The following is a 24,979-nucleotide window of genomic DNA, read 5'->3' as shown; positions in this document are numbered from 1 at the left end:
CAAATCATCTTTAACTTCAAGAATAAACAGCATATTCGGTTAGCAACGAGAAACTATATGAATGAAACAGATTAATGTCGACCGAGCGACTGTCAGCTATTTTTGTGACGTGTAGAATGTTTAATGGCAGCTCGGGCCGTCTGATCGCTGTCAAATCGTCAAGATCTGGTCGTCACTGCCTTATGGATAATTCACGGAGGACAGAAAGACAGGGTGGCTGCCAAAACTTTCTCCAGAGATGTGATTCAGCTTAATTGATTTCAATATTTATGAACCGTCTACAAAGAATATGAGAATTTTGCGTGTAGCACAACATGACCTTACGATGACGTTACTCACGGAAGGAAAGTAATGGCCAAACAAAATAGACCTATATCAATAGTTTATAGTCTATAAGCTGTAGTAACATCTCGCGTTACGGACATGGAAAACATTTCATTTCTAGGATTACCTGAGAGTTTATTAATTTGTATTGCGTTTCACGAGCACTTTCATCAATTTTAATATTTATAATTACACGTAAATTCTCAATCAATAAATTTCAATATTATTTAGGAAGAGACATGATTCGCTTCCACTTAACATTATCACGATGACTGTCAGTAAACATATGAAGAGTTTTAAGAAATTTCAAAACTGTTAAAAGAGGATATGAGAATATACAATTGGAAATTATCGCAACGGAAACGACCGAAATGGTCACTTTTTTTTAAATGAACTGAGGTATTGAAATCATAGCAATAATCAGGGTCAAATGCGCCTTTCTCCACACGAATCACTTAAATCCAAATCTTAACCGTGCAATGGGCAGCCTTGTGTATATTCTGTTTTCGTAAAAAACTGCACGAGTTCCGAAATAATGTTATTTTACTGCCAAACTCGCTACTAGGAAGCAATGGAACTCACAACGGCATGAATAAGCAACCCACAGGTAAAAGGGGAGAAAAGATTAATGTTACTCTAAAAAATAAAAGTAATTTTTGTGTGTGAAACAAAATACTAGTAGCGGGATTATATGTGAAACTAATACACTTACATTAACACTAAATACTGAGGGCGAGAGAGATAGTTAAAATAACTTACACTGATTTGAAAAAAAATGTGTTTGTTCTTTAAAAGTGTGTCTGTAGGATTTGCAAATGTTCTGCCTCGTCCCTGATTCTGAAACTTATCTCTACACTAAGGCAGTTTAATGCATGGGATTCAGTTCCCAGCAAAATGGAGTTACACATTCAGATACGGGACATTGTCCCCCCCCCCTCCCGCTGTTCACATGTGAACATCGCTTATCTGTCTCTTCTGCTACATTTACCTTGCGTGGGCTGTGGGGGAGGAGGAGTGGGCGCCGATGGCAGCCACGCAAATAAGCTCTCGAAAAGAAACGCTGTCACAGTCCCTTAACGACGCTCGTAACGATTAAATAGAGGCGTCACACCGTGTAATTAGCGATCCCACAAGATGTCTGGGTTCTGATGAAAGTAGTTAGGTCCTTGGCACAATATTTTGTACCTTAAGAAACATAGAAGCTTGACATTATTTATTATAATGCTTCATTCTTGAGTTTAAAATACATCCAGCCTACATTTGTACCCCTCACAGCAATTTTACGTCGAAATTTACTTCTTAACACTGTAACTATCGACTATATAATTAACTTTGGCAATTAAGATGGCTGTCTGCTGGGTTATTTCGCCACGTAGTCTGGTAGAAGTTTACCTATGTTTCAGAGGTCCTTGCTGCCTCCATCATCAGGGCGATGGCTCATCGTCCTCATATGTACTATACATGTATGCGTGAATTCATATTGAACTTTTAACTAGAGGATGCTGTGTAGAATATTTGGACCGAAACGAAAGAAAGTTATAGAACGCTGGAAAGATCTGTTCAATGGATATTCATAACTCTTACTTGTCGCCAACAGTGACGATGGGCGGAACATATAGAATGTATGAAGATATGAAAAATGCACATAAATTTTCGTTAAAAAAATGAACGGTACAAAGAACTATGTGGTAATAGGCCTACACGACAGAATGGCTTTTGAAGAAATAGGGCAGAATGTTATATTAAATCAAAGTGGCTCAAAACAGAGAGCAGTGGTGGGCTTTTGTGAACCTCAGTGTTCAATAAAACACGGAAAGTTTGTTGACTATGTAAGCAACTATTACGTTCTCACGAACAACTTTGTTCCACTGAGGTGGTTACCTTACAAACACTGCGTCTCGCAGGATAACAAAGTTGGCTTCGGACGGACTGCGTAGGTGGACCTGAATTTGTAGCCCTTAAACCAAGTTTTGTCTGAAAGTTTCGTGGTTTTCCCGAATAAGTCCTGCTGAGCGTCGGGATTTAAGCACAGCTTCCGCTGTGATCTCGATCTAACGTCTGCAGTCGATTCTGTGTCCTTAAACACTCGAGTGAAGGAATATGGCTGACCGCGAAACTGGTGTCCCTTCTTTGAACTAACAATTATTGTCATTCAATGACTGTGCTTCTACAGACCCGGAATTAGTTAAAAAACTACGAATTGTGTAAAAATATTTGGAAAGGGTCGATAATGGCGAATATCGAATTCCATCCCCGGCGTTCGGATACATAAATTTAGTAAAATGACGCAAATCTCAGTGAGACAGACAGTAGATTGATTATCCGAGATTCAAAACGGGTACCTCCCGAATAAATTCATTGATGATTATATCTACACAAAGAAATCGGTCTGAATGAGGAAAACATCTGGCGAAACACTTCGTTATGTCAGGCCCAAACGTCGGGCTACGTTTGTGTTTAAAAATGCTGTTTTCTAAGTTTATTCTCTCAAACAGTGAAAACAAAGCAAAGTACAAATCTGTGTAGAAAAGGTTTATCTTCTTTTAAGGAACAGAAAAAAACATTCCGTTCTTCATTTGTTTGTCTTTAATTTCAATTATTTAATAACAACGCATAAGCATTAAGACCGGTAACGTTTTTAATAATTCCAGCATCGCACGTCCCATGGCGCCACCGTCAGATTAGTTCCTTCATGTGTCTTGTGTTTGAGATTAGTTTTAATAATTGACACTGCAAATGGACAGCTCTACCCTCTGACAAAACAAGGGAAATGAAGTTTGGTTTCGTCACATGACTCACTGTTGCCTGTGTCTGTCGACGAATGAAAGAAGTGTTTCACACAAGCGCGGACCGATGACAGTTCCAACATTTATCGCAAGGAGCAGCACTTCCAATCTACTGCCATAGCGTATGCTTACTTGCATAATTAGAATTTAGATACAACTCTACAAATTCCATCCCACGTGTCACAGGACTCCTAAACCTCATTATACTGGCCAGTATGTGTGATGACATCGTCAAGTTATGAACTCTATTCTCTACACGACTGCATGCAGAACGCCACATTGCTGTATACAGGATCTGAGGTCTTCACGGCGACCGAGTTTAGACAACGATAGTTCAACACAGTCTATGAAGGCAGCGCTTTCTTCTGAAGCGTTTGTACACAACCGAAAGACTTCATCAACTCAGAGAACTAATTTCTGAACAATTTTCACATTTTAGGATTAGATTATAGTATGTAAGTTCGCAATTCCGCAGCTGAAGTTTGAAGAAGTGCATCCTAATAGTAGCAAATATTGTATTAATGTGCTACATGCATAGAAACTTCAGGTTTTTGTGAACTTAAAAGAGTTCTACATTCCTCCATCAAAACATGGAATGCATTCTCCTTCTTCTTCATTATCACAGCTACATACCCAGCCCATCGGATGCCCTTTAATTTAACTATTATAATACTAGACGTTAATAAACATCTACTGTCTTTGTTATATAACAGGGTTATCATACATACACAGTCCACTTAATGCCTTCCTCTACGATCAAATTTCTATTTTTAAAGACTTGCAATTTGGCCTTACTGCTCTGCGCAAATCATAAACGACGTTTCTCAAACACGAAAGAAAAAAGGGCTGTTACAGTTCCTTTTTAGCTTATAACCTGAATTTATTTTTCTATGGTTAGGGTTTTATTTCGTCTACCAACCCCGAAGTTGGAGGATCACCTCTTGTCGGCTGTCCGAAGTGCTCATTCATAGGACTATATTCGCCTTATGGATGTGCAGATAGGAAAACAAAATCGCAGAGACCCCTTGTAAATTAATTCTGTGAACGGTTAGTGATCCATTTGAATCTCAGTAGTATTCACATCTGATCTCCCATTCAGCTATGATAAATGTTATTACGCATGAAGAAAAGTCGACTACCAGATCATATCTACGCATGCGCTGTCACACAGTGACTCACCATTTTTTCAACAATCGATTTTAAACATATCGCATCATATTCAATTACGACGTGACATCACTTCCTTTTGTGTGCGTTATCTGGCCACTTCCGTCCCACCACACAAACACAGAAGGTGCTGATGGATGGTCCTAACATGGTTAAATGGGGCGGATTCTCTGATTCGGCGTGCAGCTGATGTCGCGAACTGATTAGACTACCATGTCAGTGAAGTAGGACTCCGGAGACCCAGTTAAAAAGTCGGATGTCAAATATTGTATTTCATTCAGTTACCACAAGCTCGGGAAATGTAACATTAAGAACTGTGTCAGGCCATGTTATAGCTCAGGCGGTTCGCCACAGTCTATATGAGATATGTGGTGGACAAAGGGGCACCGGGACAGGTTCTCTCCGAGTCCTTAGATTTCCTCTGTCTGTATATTCAACCTGGGGTACGCGAAGACATCTTAAGTGGTACATGAAATTTAAAAAAAAATACATATTATTTTATGATAAACACTGAATAATCAGTAATGTAATTTATTTAATTTATTTTAGATGTAGATTATATATTATGTATAATTTGAATTGTACACCAACAACTTTGGGGGAACAAAGTTGGAAGAGAAATTATCGCCTGTGTAACTTTACAGGCGTCGTCCGAGGTATCCAGTCACATCAGAACCCTGAAGATGGGGACAGAGTTGGTTCCCGAAACGTCGGTTTACTACGGTAACCTGTTAACGCGGCTGATTGCCCGAGAAGATTTTATTGATTGTGCTCGCAGCGAAAGTTTCAAATCCTATATTCTCCGAGATTATGTTACACATTTCTCACACACTCAGTGCCTCAGGCCTTGTACCAGTTCCTTTCGTGGTTCCTTAACACCGGGAGAAGCACAGAATTTGCCGCGATCGCTGTGTCCAATCATCTCGTAATTTTTCAACTGGCGTTTAACAACCCGTTCAGTTGCCTCATCGTCATTACATGAATACACGGCGGGGTGTTCCGGCGTCGAACCCGCTGCCCGCGTATCGCTGACTGCGCCGATAATAAAATACAACAAGTGAATGCCGCTGTATAAAAAGGCGGAATTTCATTAGCACTGCGTGACTGGCAGTGCGTGGGAGGCGGAGGTGGGGGGGGACAATCGATTACTTGGTCGATTAATTCACAGGGAGCTTCAAGTACTCGATCACGGGGTAATTTACCTCCAGCCCCTCGGAAACCAGTCTTGCACGTGAACCAGCCCCCAAAACCAATACCCATTAATACTAACCCCTTACTCTATTTATAAAGTTGTGTCAAACAAAACACAGGCCAGTGAAGGCTTAATCGCGTTACCGGTACGTGTTGCCATCTAGACGCGAGCTTCAAAGTGAGAAATGATCGGTAAATCCCGTTAACTCAGCAGACTGGATGCGTCTCAATCGCTAAAGATGCACAAATACTTTGTGTAACACAGCATGTACACTAAGGAAGACAGACAGCCATCGTTCGCGTGTTTGCGCATGTGCAGTAGGACCGTCGCCACGTTCAAACTTACGGAACAAAACTTGTAGGAATTTTAACCAACACAAATTCATATGAATGTTGTAAATTACAAAGCTTCTTCTCATGCAATTTATTGTTTGTATTCTCTTATTATTCAGCTTATCTTATGTACAAATTTTCTTCTCGAAACTGTGTTGTCAATCAACTTCTTTCCAGATAGACCAAGAATCATACTCGTACAAAAAAAATCATCATTCAGTTGTTTTCTATATTTGAATATCAATGCTTTTGTAACAAGATAGGAAAGAATGATAGAATAGCAGAAAATATTTCCTGCATTTAATATCCTCTTTATAAAGGATAATTATCCTTTCAATTTATTACTGTCGTACGCAGATACTCATATTACTACTGTCCCGGATTCTGATGGTGATTAATGAACCAGAATGTTTCTGATTTTAATTCCGTTGATTAAAGAGCGATCTGTCCTACATGGCATTTTAAAGCCTGAGAAACCGAACACTTTTAAAGTTATTTAAGACACAGACACTACATGTTAGTTTTTGTGACATGTCTTCGAATAAAAACGTATGTAGATTGTTCTTGTCTGAAAGGTGTACGTCACAAATAATACGTATGAGTGAGTGAAGTTAAAGATCCACACATTTTTAATCTCGATATTAGACGGGGAATCACGCCACATGGAATAGGGGAGCCAGAGATAGTGACATATTTTAATCAAGACTACAACAAAATAGTCACTTTTCAGTGCTGCCACTATCAAGTCGCGCTCCGCCCTGTCTCCCCGTAAATGCGTACGGTTTCATGTCCAGCAAACAAGCTAGAGTTGTTGACCGCTAATGTTACCTTTCTAGCCGCTCCGTCTTATCAGCGGCCCGCGGTTATCACCGCAAATCTTTCACAGGCGTGAGCATTTTCAGTTCTGACTTTGTTTCACAAAAGTAATGTTTATGGGAAGAGACGAGAGAGGTATCGACTGTCGTCATAACATTCTCTGGGAAACGATTTCTATGTGGAGTTTAATTAGATCTTCATGCTTGTGATTAGAAGATATCTTAGATTGCTTTCACACGTGAGCCGGCATACAGCTCATGCGGAGGCGATAAGCAGTCCAGAGTTCGGATCTCATGACCATCCGCTAGAGTTACCAACTTTACTCAGTCCCTCCAGCAACATATTTTCAGTGTATTAGCAGCGTTCATCAAATCATGTTGCGACCTGAAGTAATAGTAATATTTTAGAGCATAAATATTATAAATGATTAATAAATAGTACCTATTACAAACAACTTAATGCAGTTTTCCCCCCCACAATATGACTCTCCCGTATAAATGCGTTGGCTAGACTGGCTCGATCTGCAGCTCACTGAGCCTCGTCTGAAAGGGTTCCATGTCAAAGATGGCGAAACTCTCCCCGCCAGTAGCCGCTCACACAGGTTCAGCGGCTCTCGTCTGAAAGAGCGCAATGCATTTTGCTGGGATTTCTATCCCCCACCAGTCGCTTCAGCTCACATGAGCCGCTAGCCGAGAAGCTCTGGCTAATGTGCGGGGTTATGGGTGACGTCATGCCGTGCGACAGAGAGAAAGATACACATTCTGTACATCATAATAAAAGAATGATTCTGCTGTCCATTCCGAAAAAAATACATTTCCTAGAAATAATTTTATTCTGTTAGAATTTGTGCCAATTCAGATGTGTCTGTTCGATCGGAATCCTAGTCATTGTCACTACTGTTACTGTCGATCGAGCATTATCTACTGTTACTGATGCTGCAACCTAAAATCTCAACAGCTGTATGTTTTCGCTATGAACAATAAAGATTTCCCTCCTGCTACCAACACTTCCAAGAAATGTAGGAACCTCTCCCCGCCACTTCAAGAGTTCAGAAAGTTACTTAGTGGTTTTTTACAAGGCTATAAAATGTCTGTTGTTGTGGACAGGCATTAGTGGCGGGCCCTTGCAAACGGCAATAGACATTTGGTTACCAAGAGACGAACAGAATTATTGACTATCAAGGCGACTGGTTAACTGTGGAAGAATTCTCGATACATTCACGCTAACTGCTATGAGCCAGTGAGTCACTGATCATGCCGAGCTCACGTGACCCAACACTAGAATTACCAACTTCGCCCAGTCTCTCAAAAGACATTTTCTGTGTATTAGTGCTGTTCGACAAGTCGCGGAACTTGAAGAAGAGGTTACTTTGGCTACGCTGGCTTTAAAAAAGCAAGTAAGAAGAGCAGAAGAGTGTGGGTGCATCCCATTTTCAGTGGTAGACAAACACACGGCAGTTCTTATACATTGTATGACGAACTGAGGCAAGATGATAAGTTTTTTTAATTACTTCCGTATGTTAATTGCATCATTTTATGAGATGTAAAATACCTTAAAGGGCTCCTTTCGTGAGATATACAAGTATGAGGAGACGTATCCTACTTGAGGAGAAAATTTTTGTGACAAAGAGGTGAGAAAAGTACTCCATTTTTATAACACTAGTTTATTTAAAAATAACAGTTATCAAAGAACAACAGAAACAAATTATTATTCTGAATGGAAAATTCTACAGTCTACTTTAGTTATCATGATGGCTAGAAGTGGCGCTGAGGGTAGGAGATGGCTCTGAAGACGATGCCACATATGAGCTCCGTGTAGGCCGGGGCACATCGGCCACCTCCATAAAATTACATGTTTCGCTAATACTCGGCATATTTTGATCATTTCGTACGTTAAAATAGCATGGTGGAACAAAATGAGATGTAGGTATTAGTTGAGTGTATTTCATAACCACCTGCATCACTTCTGTCCTCATCTGTAGTTTAAGATCGTCTGGCACTTTTTTTACATGAGACAACAGAGACAAAAGAAAGTGTTTGTCCTCATCATCCGTAAATTCTTCTTGAAGTTTAGCTTCCATATCAAATATTTTCTTCTCTGCCTTAGCCTTCTGTGACAGACTTCGATTCCGGACATCACAGATATTTTCTACTGTGTCCTTTGTCTTCTTTGAACGTTTTACCCCTGAGGGTACATGTGAAGACGATGCAGAGTTCTGTGGCTGTAGTTGTCCATCATTTTTGCTTCTTTGTAGTGACTGGTTGATGTTTGAAATTGTCCTGGGGGTTGGGGGTGGAAGAAATATTAAAACCTATATAAACTCAAGTCAAGGAAAAAACACGTTACTTTTTGCAAATCACTTATAAAACAGGTACTTAACTGTTTATTTGATACAACTGGTAGTAGGAATGACAACATATCGTAATACGGATATTTTGTCCGTTTTTCTGATCCATTTCCGGATTTAAGCATTTTTAGCTTCGACACTTCTCGTACGAATGCCAACCTGAGATTTTTCCATTTTTTTTGAAGCTCCAGCCCTGTAATTGATACTTAAGATTTAAATAACACTCCGATTCGTAAGAAACATTTCTAATGTAAGTATTAATAAAGGTAATATCCCATTTTTCAGGTAGCCAGCTACTGGGTGCACTTTGATCGAACTGCATTATATCTGCAATATATGAATATTTACTCCTAGTAAAATAATTGAGGATGAATGATTTGAGGTTTTCACAGCGGTGAGTATGAAGACAGAAATATTCATCATTCAGGATGTTTGCAAAAAAAAAAAAATACCTTAATGAAAATTGTATGCCTGAACCAAACGAAATAAAAATGGTTACAAAATTACTCATGACTTCAACTAGAAATTATATTTTCCCAACTGCCTAGGAGCAATCGATGGCAAACATACGTATTATCATACCAGAAGATACTGGATTTCTATACTACAATTATAAAACTACGATGCTCAGTATGGTTGTAAAATTGTAGATATTGGTTCGTACGGAAAATGTTCAGATTCGTCAATTTTTCAATCCTTAATTTTCTGTGAAAAACTGAAAAAGCGATTAGTAAAAATCACAGTTCCTGAACCACTTACAAAAACCCTCGAACTGAAATGTGCACTGTTCTTTGTTGGTAACGAGGCATTTGGTCTTTCTCAGAACATCATTTGACCCTAAGCAAGCAACAGTTTTAACTTTTAAAAAAAGTGTTAAGTTACAGCTATTTTGGTAAGTCACTAATAAACAGACGACCTTCCACAGACATCTGAATGTGTCGGAGGAATTTGCTACAAATATTATCAAGGCTTGTGTCATATTGCGCTGCTTTGTACGAGTCAGAGATGGCTTTAATTTTGAAGATACCTTTTACTGTGAGATTGCCACACATCACCCAGTGAAATATCCCAAAGTTATACAAATTATCTTCAATAATTACTTCACAGGCGCATGAGAAGTACATTAGCATCTAGCCAGATGTAAGGAATACAAAGATACATACCAATATCTCTCCGTTTCTTCTCAACCATTTCATCAAAATCTGCGTAATGAATTCGACAGATTTCTAGCCAACATGCGTGTTTCTTTAACCTGTCGCTGTATTCTTGGGAAGAGGAATCCCAAATGGACGGTCGATCACGAACGTTACGTATAAAGTGTTCGACGTCGAATGCTAATTTCTCCATTTCCCTCAGGGAAAAAAAAAATCAAGCACAAATTCTTGCTTATACATTATATAAAATGATAATATTTTATAGTATAATTATCAGTAATTAATAAATAGTACATATATACTTACTGGGGATCTTTTGTCCACAGAATAAGCACGCTCGAGTGTAAATGCGTTGGGTACACAGGCTAGATCTGCAGCTCACTGAACGCAGAGTGCAACGTGTTCCTGTTAAAGCCAGCAGCTGCTGCTAGCTGGAAGAGCTACATAATAGCGCATGAGCCTGGCTCACAACTTCCCCTGCTCTCGTGTTCAAGGACACCACGCATTTTGCCGAGAATCCTGTTCACAGCTGTCGCTTCAGCTCTCGTGAGCCACTCGCATGAACTACGTGTGTGTGAGAGAGTGAGAGAGAGAGAGGAACGGAGAGAGATAGAAAGCGAGAGAGAGGGACGGGGAGAGGGAGAGGGAGGGACGGAGAGAGAGGGAGAGAGAACGGCAAAAGCTGTTGTTACCGTTTGAAGTTTCCGAGACCGTTTTCATACGAAGCAGTCCTCAAAACTAACGTAGACTTGCACGAAAAAATCCCGTGTAAACAACGGGAAGTTGAATGACCCCAAAACAGAGGTCATATTTCTTGTGTCACTCAACGGACTCGCTGTTCGCTGTGTAAACGCTACAAGGTTTAAACTTCTGAATGATATATTATAAGTTTATATTAAAATAAAAGAGTGTAGAGGTATGTTATGATGAACGGTTTGTTACCTCGAGCATATTTGAAGAACTTAACATTTCTTTTTAAGAACTTAGAAACAGTTAACTAGAATAGTGTCTGGGGAGAGAACGCAGATGTTTTTACGAATTGCGCATGCACTAAAAAGGAATTTTATGCCATTGCTGGTCCTGACAGTGAAGAGGTTCTAAACAATCATGAGGGAAAGGTTAAATTTAGACTACGAAGGTGAAGATAAAACAGAATTAACGAGCATTTATTTGAACAGCTGTAATCTACTGATAATTATAATAGGGACAAGCTGTGTTCTTCTGTCTTTAAAAAATACTGAGATGGATCCCAAGTTCTTAGTTACTACTGTCCACTTCTCATGCTGCCCTTCAAATTTAAATGTATCAAAAGCCTCTTACTTTAGACGCCAATAAATTACGCACATCCTATTGACATGGATGGCATGAGATTAAAGACGTCAGTGTATTTTATTTATCACACATTGTTTTCTGTGTAATCTTACTCCTCTGCCACTCTTCCAAATTCTGTTATTTGCTTCAAAGTGTTAATGGAGTTTCTCTCGTACGTATTAAGCCATGACACACGCTAATGTGAGCAGAAAGCAAAGTCACGTTAAGAGAAAACGCATTATTGATGGACTAAATCGGTCGTGACCCGAGACACTTGTTGACACGACGGGAGACTCAATGTCTCTAGCAGATGGCTTGGTGATGGCAGTAAAACAAATTAAATCAACTGAGATAGCCACTGTTCCTAACGTAAGTAGTCGATAGAACGTAGTTTTATAACTGAATTGAACCCGACACTCCGGCGCAGTAACAGAATTCCCCAAAGAGCAGTTTGTTTTATGGCTTGTGTAAAGTTTAAAAAACGCACCCCCAACCAACAAATCGTAATCACGTTACTTCAGCGCCAGAGGGTTGTTCCACTCCGCCGACCCGCAACGCCACCCCCCCCCCCCCACAGATTCAAACTCCTCCTGAGAGCGAAATCGATTGATTTGTCGCCTGGCTAATATACAACCCGCAGTAGCCACCTTATCTACCGCGATAAGGTAAGGAAGGGACGGACCACATGGATTGTTGGTGCGCGAGCGAATTCAGTAAAGTCACAAGGAATAAATTAATGAATAAATTAACACATAAATAAATTTCTGAATGAGTCAGTAATTCGATAAATGGATTAATCAGTTACGTAATAGCAGAATTACAAATCATATAATTTTATGAATTACCTAGAAAATTAATTCTTCTGGGTTATGCGCCGTTTAGATTGGCAACGGTTTACCGACGTTTCAGAGGTGGTTGCTGCGTCCATCATAAGGGCGTTGTTCGCCCTTTTGGGAGTAGAGTTACATTATCTAACAATCCCTTCGTTTGAATACCGTCACTTAAAACAAACTCTAACGATCAATTAATTTTTAGGTCACTTTGTACCCTGGCAACACTCAAATCAGACTGTTACTTTACAGCTGTATACATGATGCCAAATCTTGCCAACGGGAACCAACAGATGACAGCATAACATTTGCGTTTGCAAAAATCCGCTTTACAATGGCGCGGGCTAAAAGTTTAGACATGCAAAGAATTTCACGGATCGTTTTAGATATCAGAGCCATCAGCGACAGACAGGTACTAAGAAGGAGCTCAGAAAACGGAGACATGAGTACGCATGTCAAGGCACGTGTAGTACCGTTTCCCTCCGACAGGAGACAGAAGCCATGTTCAAAGACTAGTTCGTGGAAAGGAACAAAGACGGAGCACTTCTGCATTTTGCATAACGAGTTGTTGGATGTTTAAACTCTCCCACCCTTATCTCTCAATTTCAAATCACTATCGAGTTATTAGTGGCCCTGTCACTATTACAGGGTGTGTTTCAACATCCGTGTATGAGACGATGTGGACCATTCTGTACGATAGCTGACTCCGGGTTCAATTACCATCAGGTGGAGTTTATTTCAGTACTGCTGTGTCCAAATCCGCCCTGGATCGACACATTCTCAACTAAAATTTACACACGGTCGCAGTCGCTGTGGATAAATCGGAGAAAGCTTGAAGCTGACCACTCAAACATAACCTTTTACTAAAGTCATGAATGCGTGGAGTTTTACCTCCACACTCTTTCTGCATTGTACTTAGACACAGAAACAAGATATCTTCATAAAGGATAATTCTATAAATAGGCTTATATTTATATCTGCTATTATATGACTCTGAAAGTAAAATTAGTTTATAAAAAGTAATGTTTTGTGTTCCTCATTGTCCTACAGGACAAAACCAGTTTCCTAAAATATGCAAACGTCATTCGGAGTCGCCGAGTATCAAAATGACGTGTCTTTAAGCAGACGTTATAGTGCGAAACCTAACCAATGTTGCATTATGCCTTGGAAATCTACTGGCAGTATGGCGAGATCATGTGTGAAAGAGGGTGACATTTCTCATAGGGCTTATTTTCGTAAGTGGTGCAAATAGATTTATAACACGAGGTAAATTTCCTTATTCAACAGTTCTGCCCCTATTTGACACTTTCCACCCTAAACTTTCCTCTGACATATAGTTATCATCATTTTCTTTATTTATTTTTTTTAGTGTTCTGTCTGACGACAGGTCCATATGAACAGGATCCTTCCATCCTTTTCTCGGACTGGGACCTGTTCATATACGTTCTTGGCAGATGATCCAGAAGTGGTTTGCCATTGCCTTCTTCTGTGTGTGAATGGAGTAATTGTTGGGATGCCACGGAGGGAAACTCCGTGTTGCCTAGACCACGGCCTTGCCCAACACAAGTTATAAATCTGAGCACCACCGGGAATTGAACCCGAGACCCCAGGATTACAAGGCCAGCGTTCTAACCGCTAGACCACCTCATCTTATTATTATTTAGTGTTCTGTCTGACGACAGGTCCATATGAACAGGATCCTTCCATCCTTTTCTCGGACTGGGACCTGTTCATATACGTTCTTGGCAGATGATCCAGAAGTGGTTTGCCATTGCCTTCTTCTGTGTGTGAATGGAGTAATTGTTGGGAAGCCACAGAGGAAAACTCCGTGTTGCCTAGACCACGGCCTTGCCCAACACAAGTTATAATTCGAACCCGAGACCCCAGGATTACAAGGCCAGCCTTCTAACCGCTAGACCACCGTGGTACAGTTATCATCATACTGAACTGTAATTTATTCTTCTGTAAATTTCACCAGCTCTTACATTAATTGACAAAAAACACAATGATGTTTTATATCCATGCTAAACATGCCACAGTATTATCACTGCTCAGAAAACAACGAATACCAAAAACGTTCATATGAGAAATAGTTCACGTTGTTTATATCCAACAATATATACAGCATTGCCAACAATATTTTTGCTACTAAAATTACCCACGATTTGACTTTTCTTCTTGTGTCTAGTTCAAATACACGTTCCAAACACATTTACAATGACAGCAATTTTGCTAAAAGTATAAAATAGAAAGAATTTTGTGTAGAAAATATAATTTAACAGCTGTAGATTTCACCCTCTACTTAAGATGGTTGACAGAATTTATGTAGACTCTGGTATTTTCATATGAAGAATATTATTACCTATTAAAGCACATATTGAACTTCTTGGTACAATAAATTTCATATGCATCTTCAAAGGTATAGACAAACGTTTCAGATGTCTCTTACCCACACCGATGATTAAAAAAAAAATATGTTACGCTAAGCCAATTCTAAAATTATAACTTAAAGTCCACGCATAGCCCCACTCTGTTGTCACGACACGAAGATAACGTTGAATCAGACTTTTTAAACAGCCTGTAGTTTACAATTATGAATGTCAAGCGTCTTTAAAGTCAAACTCTTCCGCTTGGCTGCGCCACGTCAGCTACACCTGTATCCGCGGGGCTTCTGGTCCCTTACACAAACAGGAAGGCCAACATTAGGTAGGTCTTGGCGTGGCCTCTGTTGGGCACGGTATAAACTACATTACACACGAACGTGTGACGAAATAAACAAGCACGTAAATGTACGCGTAGCGTAACAATTGCGACGCGCTGATTAAGAGCTACGACGCGCTGAGCCAGAAACTGACCTTAGCGAATGGGACCAGTGAAGTCAGAGTTGTCTGGGTCGCTGGGGATTCCCCAGACAACCGTGTTATAAAGTTAACCGTGGTAACTGTAATAACTGAGGCAGCCTGAGGTTTCCCCAACTCAGTTACTTGCGAATACACAACACAAATTGGACACTGAAAATTCATAACAATCCACCATAACATTTTGATGTACTTATCTAAAATAATTTGTTGTCATAATAAATTCGAGATTTTGACTGCCCTAATACAGGTCTAAATACTAAGAAAGATAATTTTAAGCCTTTATAGAATTATAAATTTCAAAATTCCCACACTCGAAATTCCAACCTAAATTTCCTCAACCGAAAATAAAGAAACCAAACCTAGCATAACACGTTTTATCTTAATCTAGACGTAACCTAAATTAACATAACTGAATCTAACGTGTCCTAACCCGTCCCATGAAAAACAATCTTAATATACAAGAACACTTCCGCTTACTCCCACTTACATGAACACGAACCACGATAAACATAGTATCCCCGTTAAATATTCAAATAACGCATAATAAAGGTTGCCAATGGTAATCATGGTAACTATTGCAAACAAAAAAAATCCCACTATGGCTACCAGATTGTAACATTTCAATGCCCACATCACAAATTTCTTAATCCGTCATTTTATCACCACTCATAGGATATTCAATATTACGAATCTGAGGTCGTGCAAAATTTCACAACCTCCACAACTAATTTAATCCAAATACGCCCAGTGTTTTTCGAGTTAAATCGACTGGAAAGACGGAAGTACGGACGGACAAACAGACGCGACGAACCCGTAATGAGTACTTGTTATGCGCTTCGTGCAAAGAACACACAATAACTTTTAAGTAACTACCATTCTACTGCATTTAGATGGCTTGCGCAGTGTCCAAACCTGCAAAGAATCACATGTATGCGACGTTCTTATTAAAGATTTTGCGTCATCTGTCACTACTAGTACTGAGTTGCATAAACACAGAACAAGTCCTTCATATGATTCCGATGGAAACACCCACGCACGGACATCAAGAACTCTTATAAAACCATAAGATTAAGGTATCAGAAATCAAACATCTCTACTTGAAGATCGATAGTTTTTGAAACAAATGCTTAAGAGCTGTGATGAGTTTTCACTTGTTCCCTTTCTATGTACTTTCTAGATACTTCAATACAATGCACTGTAAAACGATCGGACAGTAGCTAGATGGCAGGTCAATCGCCCGGTACTTGGACAAGCATTACGATGACGCACCTAATAATATTGCACTAGAGACTTCTTTTAAATTATTTATGTCCATGTAAATATTTAAAACAGGTAACATACTAATTTTATATATACTAACAGGTATTATTCAAGACAATTACTCTCTTTTGAATTCAAGGCGAGATATGTAAAACAATTTATGTAAGTAAAAGACACTAACGTATGGTAATGTTCAAACAATAGACGCAAATTTTATTGAATTTAGTCAAAATCTTTCAAAGGGCTCAAAAAGACACAGGTCTATGTTTACGCAAATTTTGTTTGGAGTCCCAAATGTAGTAAACTATAGAGAATGCAACTCACACGTTGTTGCCTAAAACATTTAGACATTTTGTCTCCATAGTTTCGTTCTGTTCGTGACGATAGTCTGGTCTGGTTAAAAGGAGACCAGGTACGGCACAATTAGTATTTAAACGCCTTATGACCACGTGTCGCCAAGTACGTAAATAACACATAGACGGATTGTGGTTTATTTTGAGGTAGTCTACTAACAGCGCTGGTCTGAAAAGATTCAGTAAAACCACGAATACATCACTCGCGATATTCGGTCACGGTTCCAAGATTTGAACTCGGCACTTATTGAATACGAAGCAAGAATTATAAGCAGTAGATCATGACGTACGGTAGTTGCTGTTCATAAGGGCTTAATGTAAGTGATGGCTGTACAAAAATGTCACAATCTGCCAAAAAAGAAGGTAAGGTTTATTGCTATAAATCGTTCAGTTCAACATACCAAATTTCATCCATATTCATTGCATAATTTTAACTCGTTTACCTGCGGGAAGATGGACCAACATGGTGAAACTAACAGGTATTTTTCAAAATTATTTTTACAAAATGTACCTAAAACTACGTACATTCCTACATCTTCAGCAGAAAAGTTTTGGGGCAACAGATACACGCAAAGAACTTCTGTACAAATATGGAATATTGTATTTAACGTGGTTTATAAAATAACATACAAACAGCACGTGTAGACGTCGTCTCAGAAGAGCGCGTAGCGGCCTCTTTCTGTTAAAGGACTCATAGCATTTCAGACGAATAAGCGACGTAAAACGTGTAAACAAATGCAGAGGAAGACAGAGAAAATAATTTACTTTGATAATGAACTCAAGATGAAGGTAACGCCAACCCAATACAACGGTCAATGAAACAACTGGGGATTCTGTATGTGTTTGAAAGTACCTGAGACACCGTCAACTTCTCCGACACACTTGCGAAGTGTGTAGTCTGCATTACAGGAGACGTTACTACTAACATCCTGAACTAAATTATTTTTGAGTCTTAAACTGAGAATATGAGAAAACAAAACTTAATTTGAATCCATTAAAATGTGGCATCTTCCTCTCAATATTCTGTGTCTGACCACTAAAAAATGCCACAAATTGCGGTTGTGGGTGATTTTACGTTGGCCTTTAAAATAGAACAGTTTACACTTGTGACCAATTTGAAAATTCTAAACTCTGACCGGGCATCACATAAAATGACAACGAAAGTTACATTTTGTTTTCTGACGTTTCATTATAGAGTTTTAATTGTCGAAAGAATCAAATTGTATTATTCGTTCTAGACTAGAAGTATAGCAATGAATATTTCTAGGACTTGCATTCCTTTTAAATATTTCATTGGCTAAGCGTCTCATTTTCTTTGCGAGTGTAAAAATGTCATTAACGTTCCTTTAACAAGATTAGTCCACAAACGGGATTTGGGTGTGCGTTAGCCCGCGGGCCACGGTTTGTGTGCAGAGTGCTGTATGTAGGCAGTTACTGCGGTAATCCACTCACTTCTTGTTTTCAACCCCACCGAATTCCTTTACATAGCAGCCCCCTTTGATCGTTTCACAAGACTCAACAAAGCCGCGTTATGGAGTTCTTGTACAAATTTAAAACCTAATTTACGAGTTTGTAAGCTAGAGTCTCAGCTACAGGATGACTAACAAAGCAGAGAACTTTTCTTTATACCCCACTAAAGTCCTAAACGCTGAAATGTGCAAAAAGACAAGAAGAATAATATAAGAAATAAAATATAAGACCAAAAAGATTTCTTCACATCAAAAATTGAATCTAAAAGCATAACGAGATCAGGTTGCCGTAAGGCTAAATGTATCCTGCGCATTGGAAGAATTTGCGGTTTGTTGTGTTGCCAGTAGCGAATATAATTCTTTAAATAACCAAATATATCGATCACTTCCTCCCACTCACATATATAAGAACTGCGTTCTCCCACGTTCACCCACCAAAGCGTCATTTTTGACTTTTTGTTTATTATTTTGCGTAAAGCGGACCCGTATGAGGAGTGGACATCTAATACCGAAATTAAAAATCCTGGAAGCCATATCTCCACTCCTCTATGTCGCGGTCCTTAGTTTAGCGCCAGGGACGAGTATTCTGTGTCTCGATAGAAGACAATGAAAGAATTATAAAACGGTTTTTAATGATGAATAGATCAGTCTTCCAAACTGAGGTCTTCTGCGTCCTGAAGCCATACTGACTTCTGAGCAGTCAACAACATTTCGGAGCAGCAAACTGCTTGATACACAGAAATGCGACCTAAATTCTCGTAGCCATGAAAACTTCAAATATAAAATTAATAGATGATATGATATTTTTGCAAGAAGTTCAAAACTGTCTGTCCGTCAGTCTGCATGTCCGCGTTAGTCAACTCGGTAACCATGGTATACATAAGAAACTAACCTAACCACGGTAACCAAGACAAACATATCAATCATGGAATCCGTCATATTCAAGGAAATAATTGTAGTCAAGGTGACTAAGGAAACCATGGTAACCTTTTAATCGATGTCAAAATAAGAATATTCATGAGAACGTTTAACGAAAATCAGTTCCTTAGCACCATTTAGATGTCACTGGATCATTTATGTACAGAATGACTGTTGAACACCGTAATGCTGTCCAAACATCTTTAAATTCTTTGTTATGGAACCAAGAAGTTACCGTGTTTACAAATACCCGTAACCGTGAAATGTATGTAGAAGTACATACTACACGTGCGTTATTAAACAACCCCGTAACAATTTACCTCAATATCGCTGTAATTTACATAAATCTACTTCAAAGAAGGAAGTTCGAATCGTGAAATGTAACTCACGAGCCGCCACTGACCCGAAACGTTATGAGCTACGTCATAACCGGAGAAGCTAAGAAGTTGGCAGCCCTTGATCCGCTTTCGCTATGATTTCTACTTACCTCCACATCTGTATTAATACAGACAACTTTTCCCGTGATTCAGTGTGACTTTTATTGTTACAATAGCTCTTCTCGCTTACCGTTGCTGTGGGCCACAAATCACAGAATCGCTGCTGCACGGAGCACGCGGGCGCAATATACGACAGAAACTTTCTCTCCCTTTTTGGGTGTTGATAGCTAACTTGCCTTAAACCAATGACACCATTAAGAATCCATTATTCTCAAGTAATGATGAATACAGTTTATTTAGAGAATTTGTAAAGAATACATTTGTTGATTAACTTCTGGGTTTTGGTTCCGTGTTGACTCGTCGATAGATGCCAACGTTTCGAACAAATATACTGTTCCCTTCTTCAGGGTTTTAGCCATTCTGAAACGTTGGAATCTACCGACGCGGCTATACGGCGCTAAAACCCAGAAGAACATTAACATCATCACAGAAGTAAAAACGCCAAATCTATGTACAGGTATTGACGCATATTAGTAACATTTATAACATATCTTTCATCTCATCTTCTGGTCTTCGTCAGTTCATTTATCTATTTCTGCCTACGGTTCTTTATTTCCGTCTACATTCTACTGTTTTTCTTCTTCCCGTTTTATAATTCCTCTATTCCTTCCACTTCTTCAGTCTCATTATTTTACTATTTTGCTATTGACATTGGTAAGGTCAAACACTTTTATGCCTTCGTTGTCCCAAGTGAAGGTATACTGGAGAGGTCGCTTCTAAATTTTTAATTATCATAATCGAAATTGCTCAAATAAGCTTTAATGAATTTGGAAATTAGGTATTTACAGTAAAATCTGACCGGCAAGATTAATTTTTGTTCATATATGCCCTAAGTACATTACACGAAACTCAAATATCACTTAAGAAATACGCCATAAATGGCTCAACATTTAAGTAATTAGTACATAGATAGGAAACAAATTAAACTTCGAAGACCGTTCACAAAGGAGTCTTCAGTCCTTGGCAGCCACAAGCTTACTCCATTCTGATGGTTCAATGAATAACAGTTAGGCATTCCAGATTTTCTGGTAAATCATAGTTCATCACACTTTTATCCTCAACCATTAGGCAGTCGCCTATATCAACTATAAATTATATTTACCACCTAATTAAAATTAAATGACTTCATTTTTCTCACAATATTTCTATGGGTTTCCTCTGATTCTCAGGAAACAGCAATTATTTCCCTAATCGGTATTAAAAAATAATTTTTTGTGAAGGGGGTTTGTGCTTTCTTCGAGGAACGAAATTAATCTTTAACTAACACTTAGATGAACTTAATGCGGCAAACTATCTCTGCAAACGTCTTCTATTTCACTCTATTATTTAGCAAATGTTGATATTTTTCCCAACTTCCAAAGTGTTACTACATTCCTTCGTGTATCAATTATTCAAAATTATTTCCTTGCTGTGGAGGCCACAAAATCATGTTTACATATTAATCGAAATATTAATTTTAACACACTGAAATCAAAAAATCAAAATCCCATTACCTCTGTCTCAAATTTCTACTTTTTATCATCCCAAAAATCTTCACTTCTATTTCATCATTATAAAAAGGACAAGGAGGCAAAGCCTGGAAAACTTATAAATTATGCTCTTTCTGCTTCCAGAAACGAGACTAGAAAATTTAATTCGTATCGAAACACAGTTTCAAAATGCGTTCTTTGAGTAATTTTAATTTCCGAATGCGTCTAGCTCTCGGAAAAAGACTTGTAAAGAAAGATTAAAAAGTTAAAAAGGCTCCCAACTTTACCAAATTTATGCCAACCTAACCCATTCGAACACAACAAAACGTAAGATATCATTTTCCCACTCAACGTATCCTAACCAAACCTAAACCAACCTAACCTTACCAAAAGGGGGATCTCGCCTACCCGTCCTGCGCGCGCATCTTGCCTTCGGGCGAGTAATTTCTAGAAGTATCTCGTGCGATATTGTGTAAAACGGAAAATCAAACCGTTCTCCACGGTTTCCTCTACGTCGCGAGACATATATATATATATATAGAAACAGTACGTAATATCTCTTTATTATCAATTTTGCAACTGTACATTGAAATAGCTGTATCTCGGAATCGTTCGAAATAGGACTCATGTACTACATATACACTTTTTCGCTTAGAATGACCTCCCAGAATATTGAACTTCCATCCTTGGACATCCTGTATATAGGTATTGCAGAAAACGACAGCACTGGTATAAAGCAGCTAAGGAGACGCAAACCGATTTGACTGTGAACTGCTACAAGAAGAGAACAACTGTTACCAGGGCAGCAGCTAGCAGACGATAGAGAGAGCAAGACTTGTGATTTATAAATGTAATGAACTGCAGTCAAGGAGATAATTGTTTGTAATTATCTTGAGATTAATAAACCCATATTTCAAGCAAAGAACATCCCAACTGTCAGAGTCAGCCAGTAATTTTTGTTACAATACAAAACAACAGGCACATTATGATTTTGTATATTTTAATATTTACGGCTAAAAAAATTAGGAGGCAAATATAAATATTCTGAACTAAATAGAATTAAACGTTTGCAGAGCTAACAGCACTTTCAATTATTTATGCAACAGAAAATACAAAAATTCCAAGTACACATTACAGTATTCTGATAAACATCGACCAAATATTTAAAATGCAACCAAAATAACCAGTCTTCAGGACCCGGTAACCGATACCACGTTTGTTATAAATTTGCTTGTCGCCTGTATTTATAATTAAAATATATGATTATTTGAAATAAACATTCAACTTATTCAAGAAGAATGAAGGCAATTTATGTGGGATTATATTGGACTGAATATATATATTTATTTTAAAGCTCCTAATCTGTTGGCATCTTTTAATAGAATCAATCAATTTGTTATAAGTTTAATTGTTTGCTGACACATTTTTGTCCTATGAAAATAAAAGCTACGCAACAGTCAATACATATCGATAGTAAGATCTTGTATCGACTTGCGACTGGAAGCGACTGTTGCCATGTCCATTCCGCAGAACGTCAACTGTTTATCTTTAGTGCTTCCATAAAAATGATTTGTTTTTCTTGTTTTACTCCTGTACCGCGGTATCTCGCCTTGATTCATGCTTTGTCTTCATCTCGCTTCCCCTTCTGAGGTCTTCAGAGTCGCCGAACAGCGAGTCTTCAGACCCTGCCGCAACCACGAGGCAAATAAACATGTGTGATAACTAACTCCTGAGTGAGACAGTTGTTTGACGACTGCCGAAAACTTATTTCCTGTTTATTAAAAGGAGTTCTTAGAGGAAATACTTTTGAACAAAAATTAAAATGTTGGATTACGTCAACATTATTATATACGAGGCGCGTCCTCAAAGTAAGTTTCCCACTCGTCCCACAGCTAGCAAACCTTATATTGCGCGAAGCGACTGTGCGTACGTGATAGAGCAATGACGTAGCATGGCGCATGCACTAACGGCACTTCCCGCGTTCTCACAGTAGCATCGTTGCAGCTGTTGAAGATGGAGGTTCTTATTCCAGCTCCCGCCGACTGTGAAGTGCGGTCAGTGATAACGCTAGGCCGCACACGGCTCGACGGACAGCAAGTCTCCTGCAGGAGTTCAGCTGGGAGGTGTTTAATCATCCACCCTACAGCCCGGACCTCGCTCCCAGTGATTTCCATCTTTTCCTACACCTCAAGAAATTCCTGTCCGGTCAGCGTCAGCGTTTTGAGAATGACAGAGAGGCGGAGATGGTTGTCACACAGTGGTTCCAATCCCAGGCGGCAGACTTCTACGACACAGGTATTCAAAAGTTGGTCCCACGGTATGACCAATGTCTCAATTCCGGTGGCGAATATGTTGAAAAATAGCTGGACACTTGCTGTATCTGTTGCAATAAATATTTCCATGAAATTGTGTTTTGTTTCTGTAAACGGCCCCAGGGAAACTTACTTTGTGGACGAGCCTCGTAGTAAGGAGACAACAAGCTTGCTGTTAAACAGAACAGTCAACATCACTAAGAAATAAATAATAATTCAAAATTTAAGACAAAATTAGTTCTGAACCGATGTTGCTATCCTAGATAACAAAAGTTGCACGTATCTCAAAAATCTATTATCTTGCGCATACGTGATTTCACGTGCCTGCTTCAGCGGCGCTAGTGTCGCAACGACCTTCTAAGTCCGAACGCCCACCATAGTATTATTTCTGACTGTAGGCAATAAAAGAATACAGTTTTTGGCGGTGTTCAATGCGATAAAGTAATACTGTTTCATAAAAATCGGCTGACTGGTTCAATAATTGAAATAGAGAAGGTAAACATACATAAAACATTATGTTTTCGTATGCGTTTCCACATGAAACGAAAATAGGCTTACAACATTTTTCTTATTTCCCTACGAGACAACCTAAAACAGTGAGTTCTTTGATAACTATTACTTCCCTGATTCTGGTCGGAACTGCATGACTCACAGCCAAGTGCTACAAGATTTACCCGGTATTCAAGTATCGCTCAACTGAAACATTAAAAACAACTCAGCTACTTTATTATAGCAGCCGGACAGTTTAGCTCTGGTTTTATGATTGTAAGCACTAGAATTAATACTTTCCTATGTATTTCTCTGTCTTTATACACCAAAATTACGTACGTAATCATCTCTCCCATCTAATCCACACAACCTTTATCTTAAATTTCAGTACTTTTAGAAAAGGTGATCTGTAAAAATTACGAAGCTCTTCCCGAAGCATTATAATATCTCACACCCTTACTTCATCCTTCTAAAGTCCACGTATTCTCCTGAATACTCTGTTTTCAGACACTAGTAATTTATGTTTAGTCTCAAAGTTTCAGCCTGTGTTTCATTAGGACACGAAAGAACTCTCACGGACCAGTTAGAAGCTGAAAGAAAACCAAGGCGCCATCTGCCTCTGCAGAGAAAGTTGTATTGAAAACAAGAAAAATAGAACATGAAAACTTATTTCCATTTATTCTCACTTCTAAAGAACCACAAATAAATTAGTGTTTGCTGGAGGAGCATAGATAAATGTTTTCGTTGGGATAAACGCTACAGGCAACATCTGCTGCTAGAATAAGTAATTCAGAATGAAAGAACGCCAGCAATTATAACACCAGAAGCTGAATATATTATCAAGGACACAAATCTCTTAGTGCAGAAAAATTTGTAATTAGCCGTGACCGCCATCGGCTCTGCAGCTGTCTGTTAAACCACCTCAGTCGGTCACATGCGAAGATCTATTCCACAGATGCATGTTACTGCAGAGAATATGGGAAAATTTGAAGACTGAAGTAAGAAATAGAAAGGTTTCCTTAGCAGATCCATTTGCCTTTGCACTATAACAAAGCATAACTGGACCCTGTAAATATCTACGAATTATGTCTG

The 24,979-nt window shown here is 38.9% G+C and overlaps 2 protein-coding genes and 1 long non-coding RNA gene across 4 annotated transcripts in view; 1 reads left to right on the top strand and 2 right to left on the bottom strand.

Annotated features, from left to right (window-relative positions):
* LOC110831755 (LIM domain only protein 3) overlaps positions 1-24,979 on the bottom strand; it is a 233,735-nt gene that overhangs the window by 90,623 nt on the left and 118,133 nt on the right. The gene's annotated exons all lie outside the window — the stretch shown is intronic.
* On the top strand, positions 7,769-10,529 carry LOC147872303 (uncharacterized). The gene is made up of 3 exons (XR_015537417.1): positions 7,769-8,247; positions 9,250-9,358; positions 10,445-10,529. It is a non-coding gene; the product is annotated as an uncharacterized LOC147872303 (long non-coding RNA).
* LOC110831754 (uncharacterized) lies at positions 8,282-10,541 on the bottom strand. The gene is made up of 4 exons (XM_022068105.2): positions 10,425-10,541; positions 10,128-10,315; positions 8,998-9,157; positions 8,282-8,896 (listed from the first exon to the last, which is right to left on the bottom strand). The coding sequence occupies exons 2-4, from the start codon at positions 10,309-10,311 to the stop codon at positions 8,356-8,358; spliced, it is 885 nt and encodes a 294-aa protein (XP_021923797.2). The 5' UTR covers positions 10,312-10,315; positions 10,425-10,541; the 3' UTR covers positions 8,282-8,355.

The sequence above is a fragment of the Zootermopsis nevadensis genome, unplaced genomic scaffold (genome assembly GCF_977971745.1).
Source record: "Zootermopsis nevadensis isolate Lab colony 2312 unplaced genomic scaffold, Znev_1.0 Znev_ptg000028l, whole genome shotgun sequence".
Taxonomy (NCBI): Eukaryota; Metazoa; Arthropoda; class Insecta; order Blattodea; family Termopsidae; genus Zootermopsis; species Zootermopsis nevadensis.
This window is presented reverse-complemented; position numbering and strand designations above follow the sequence as displayed.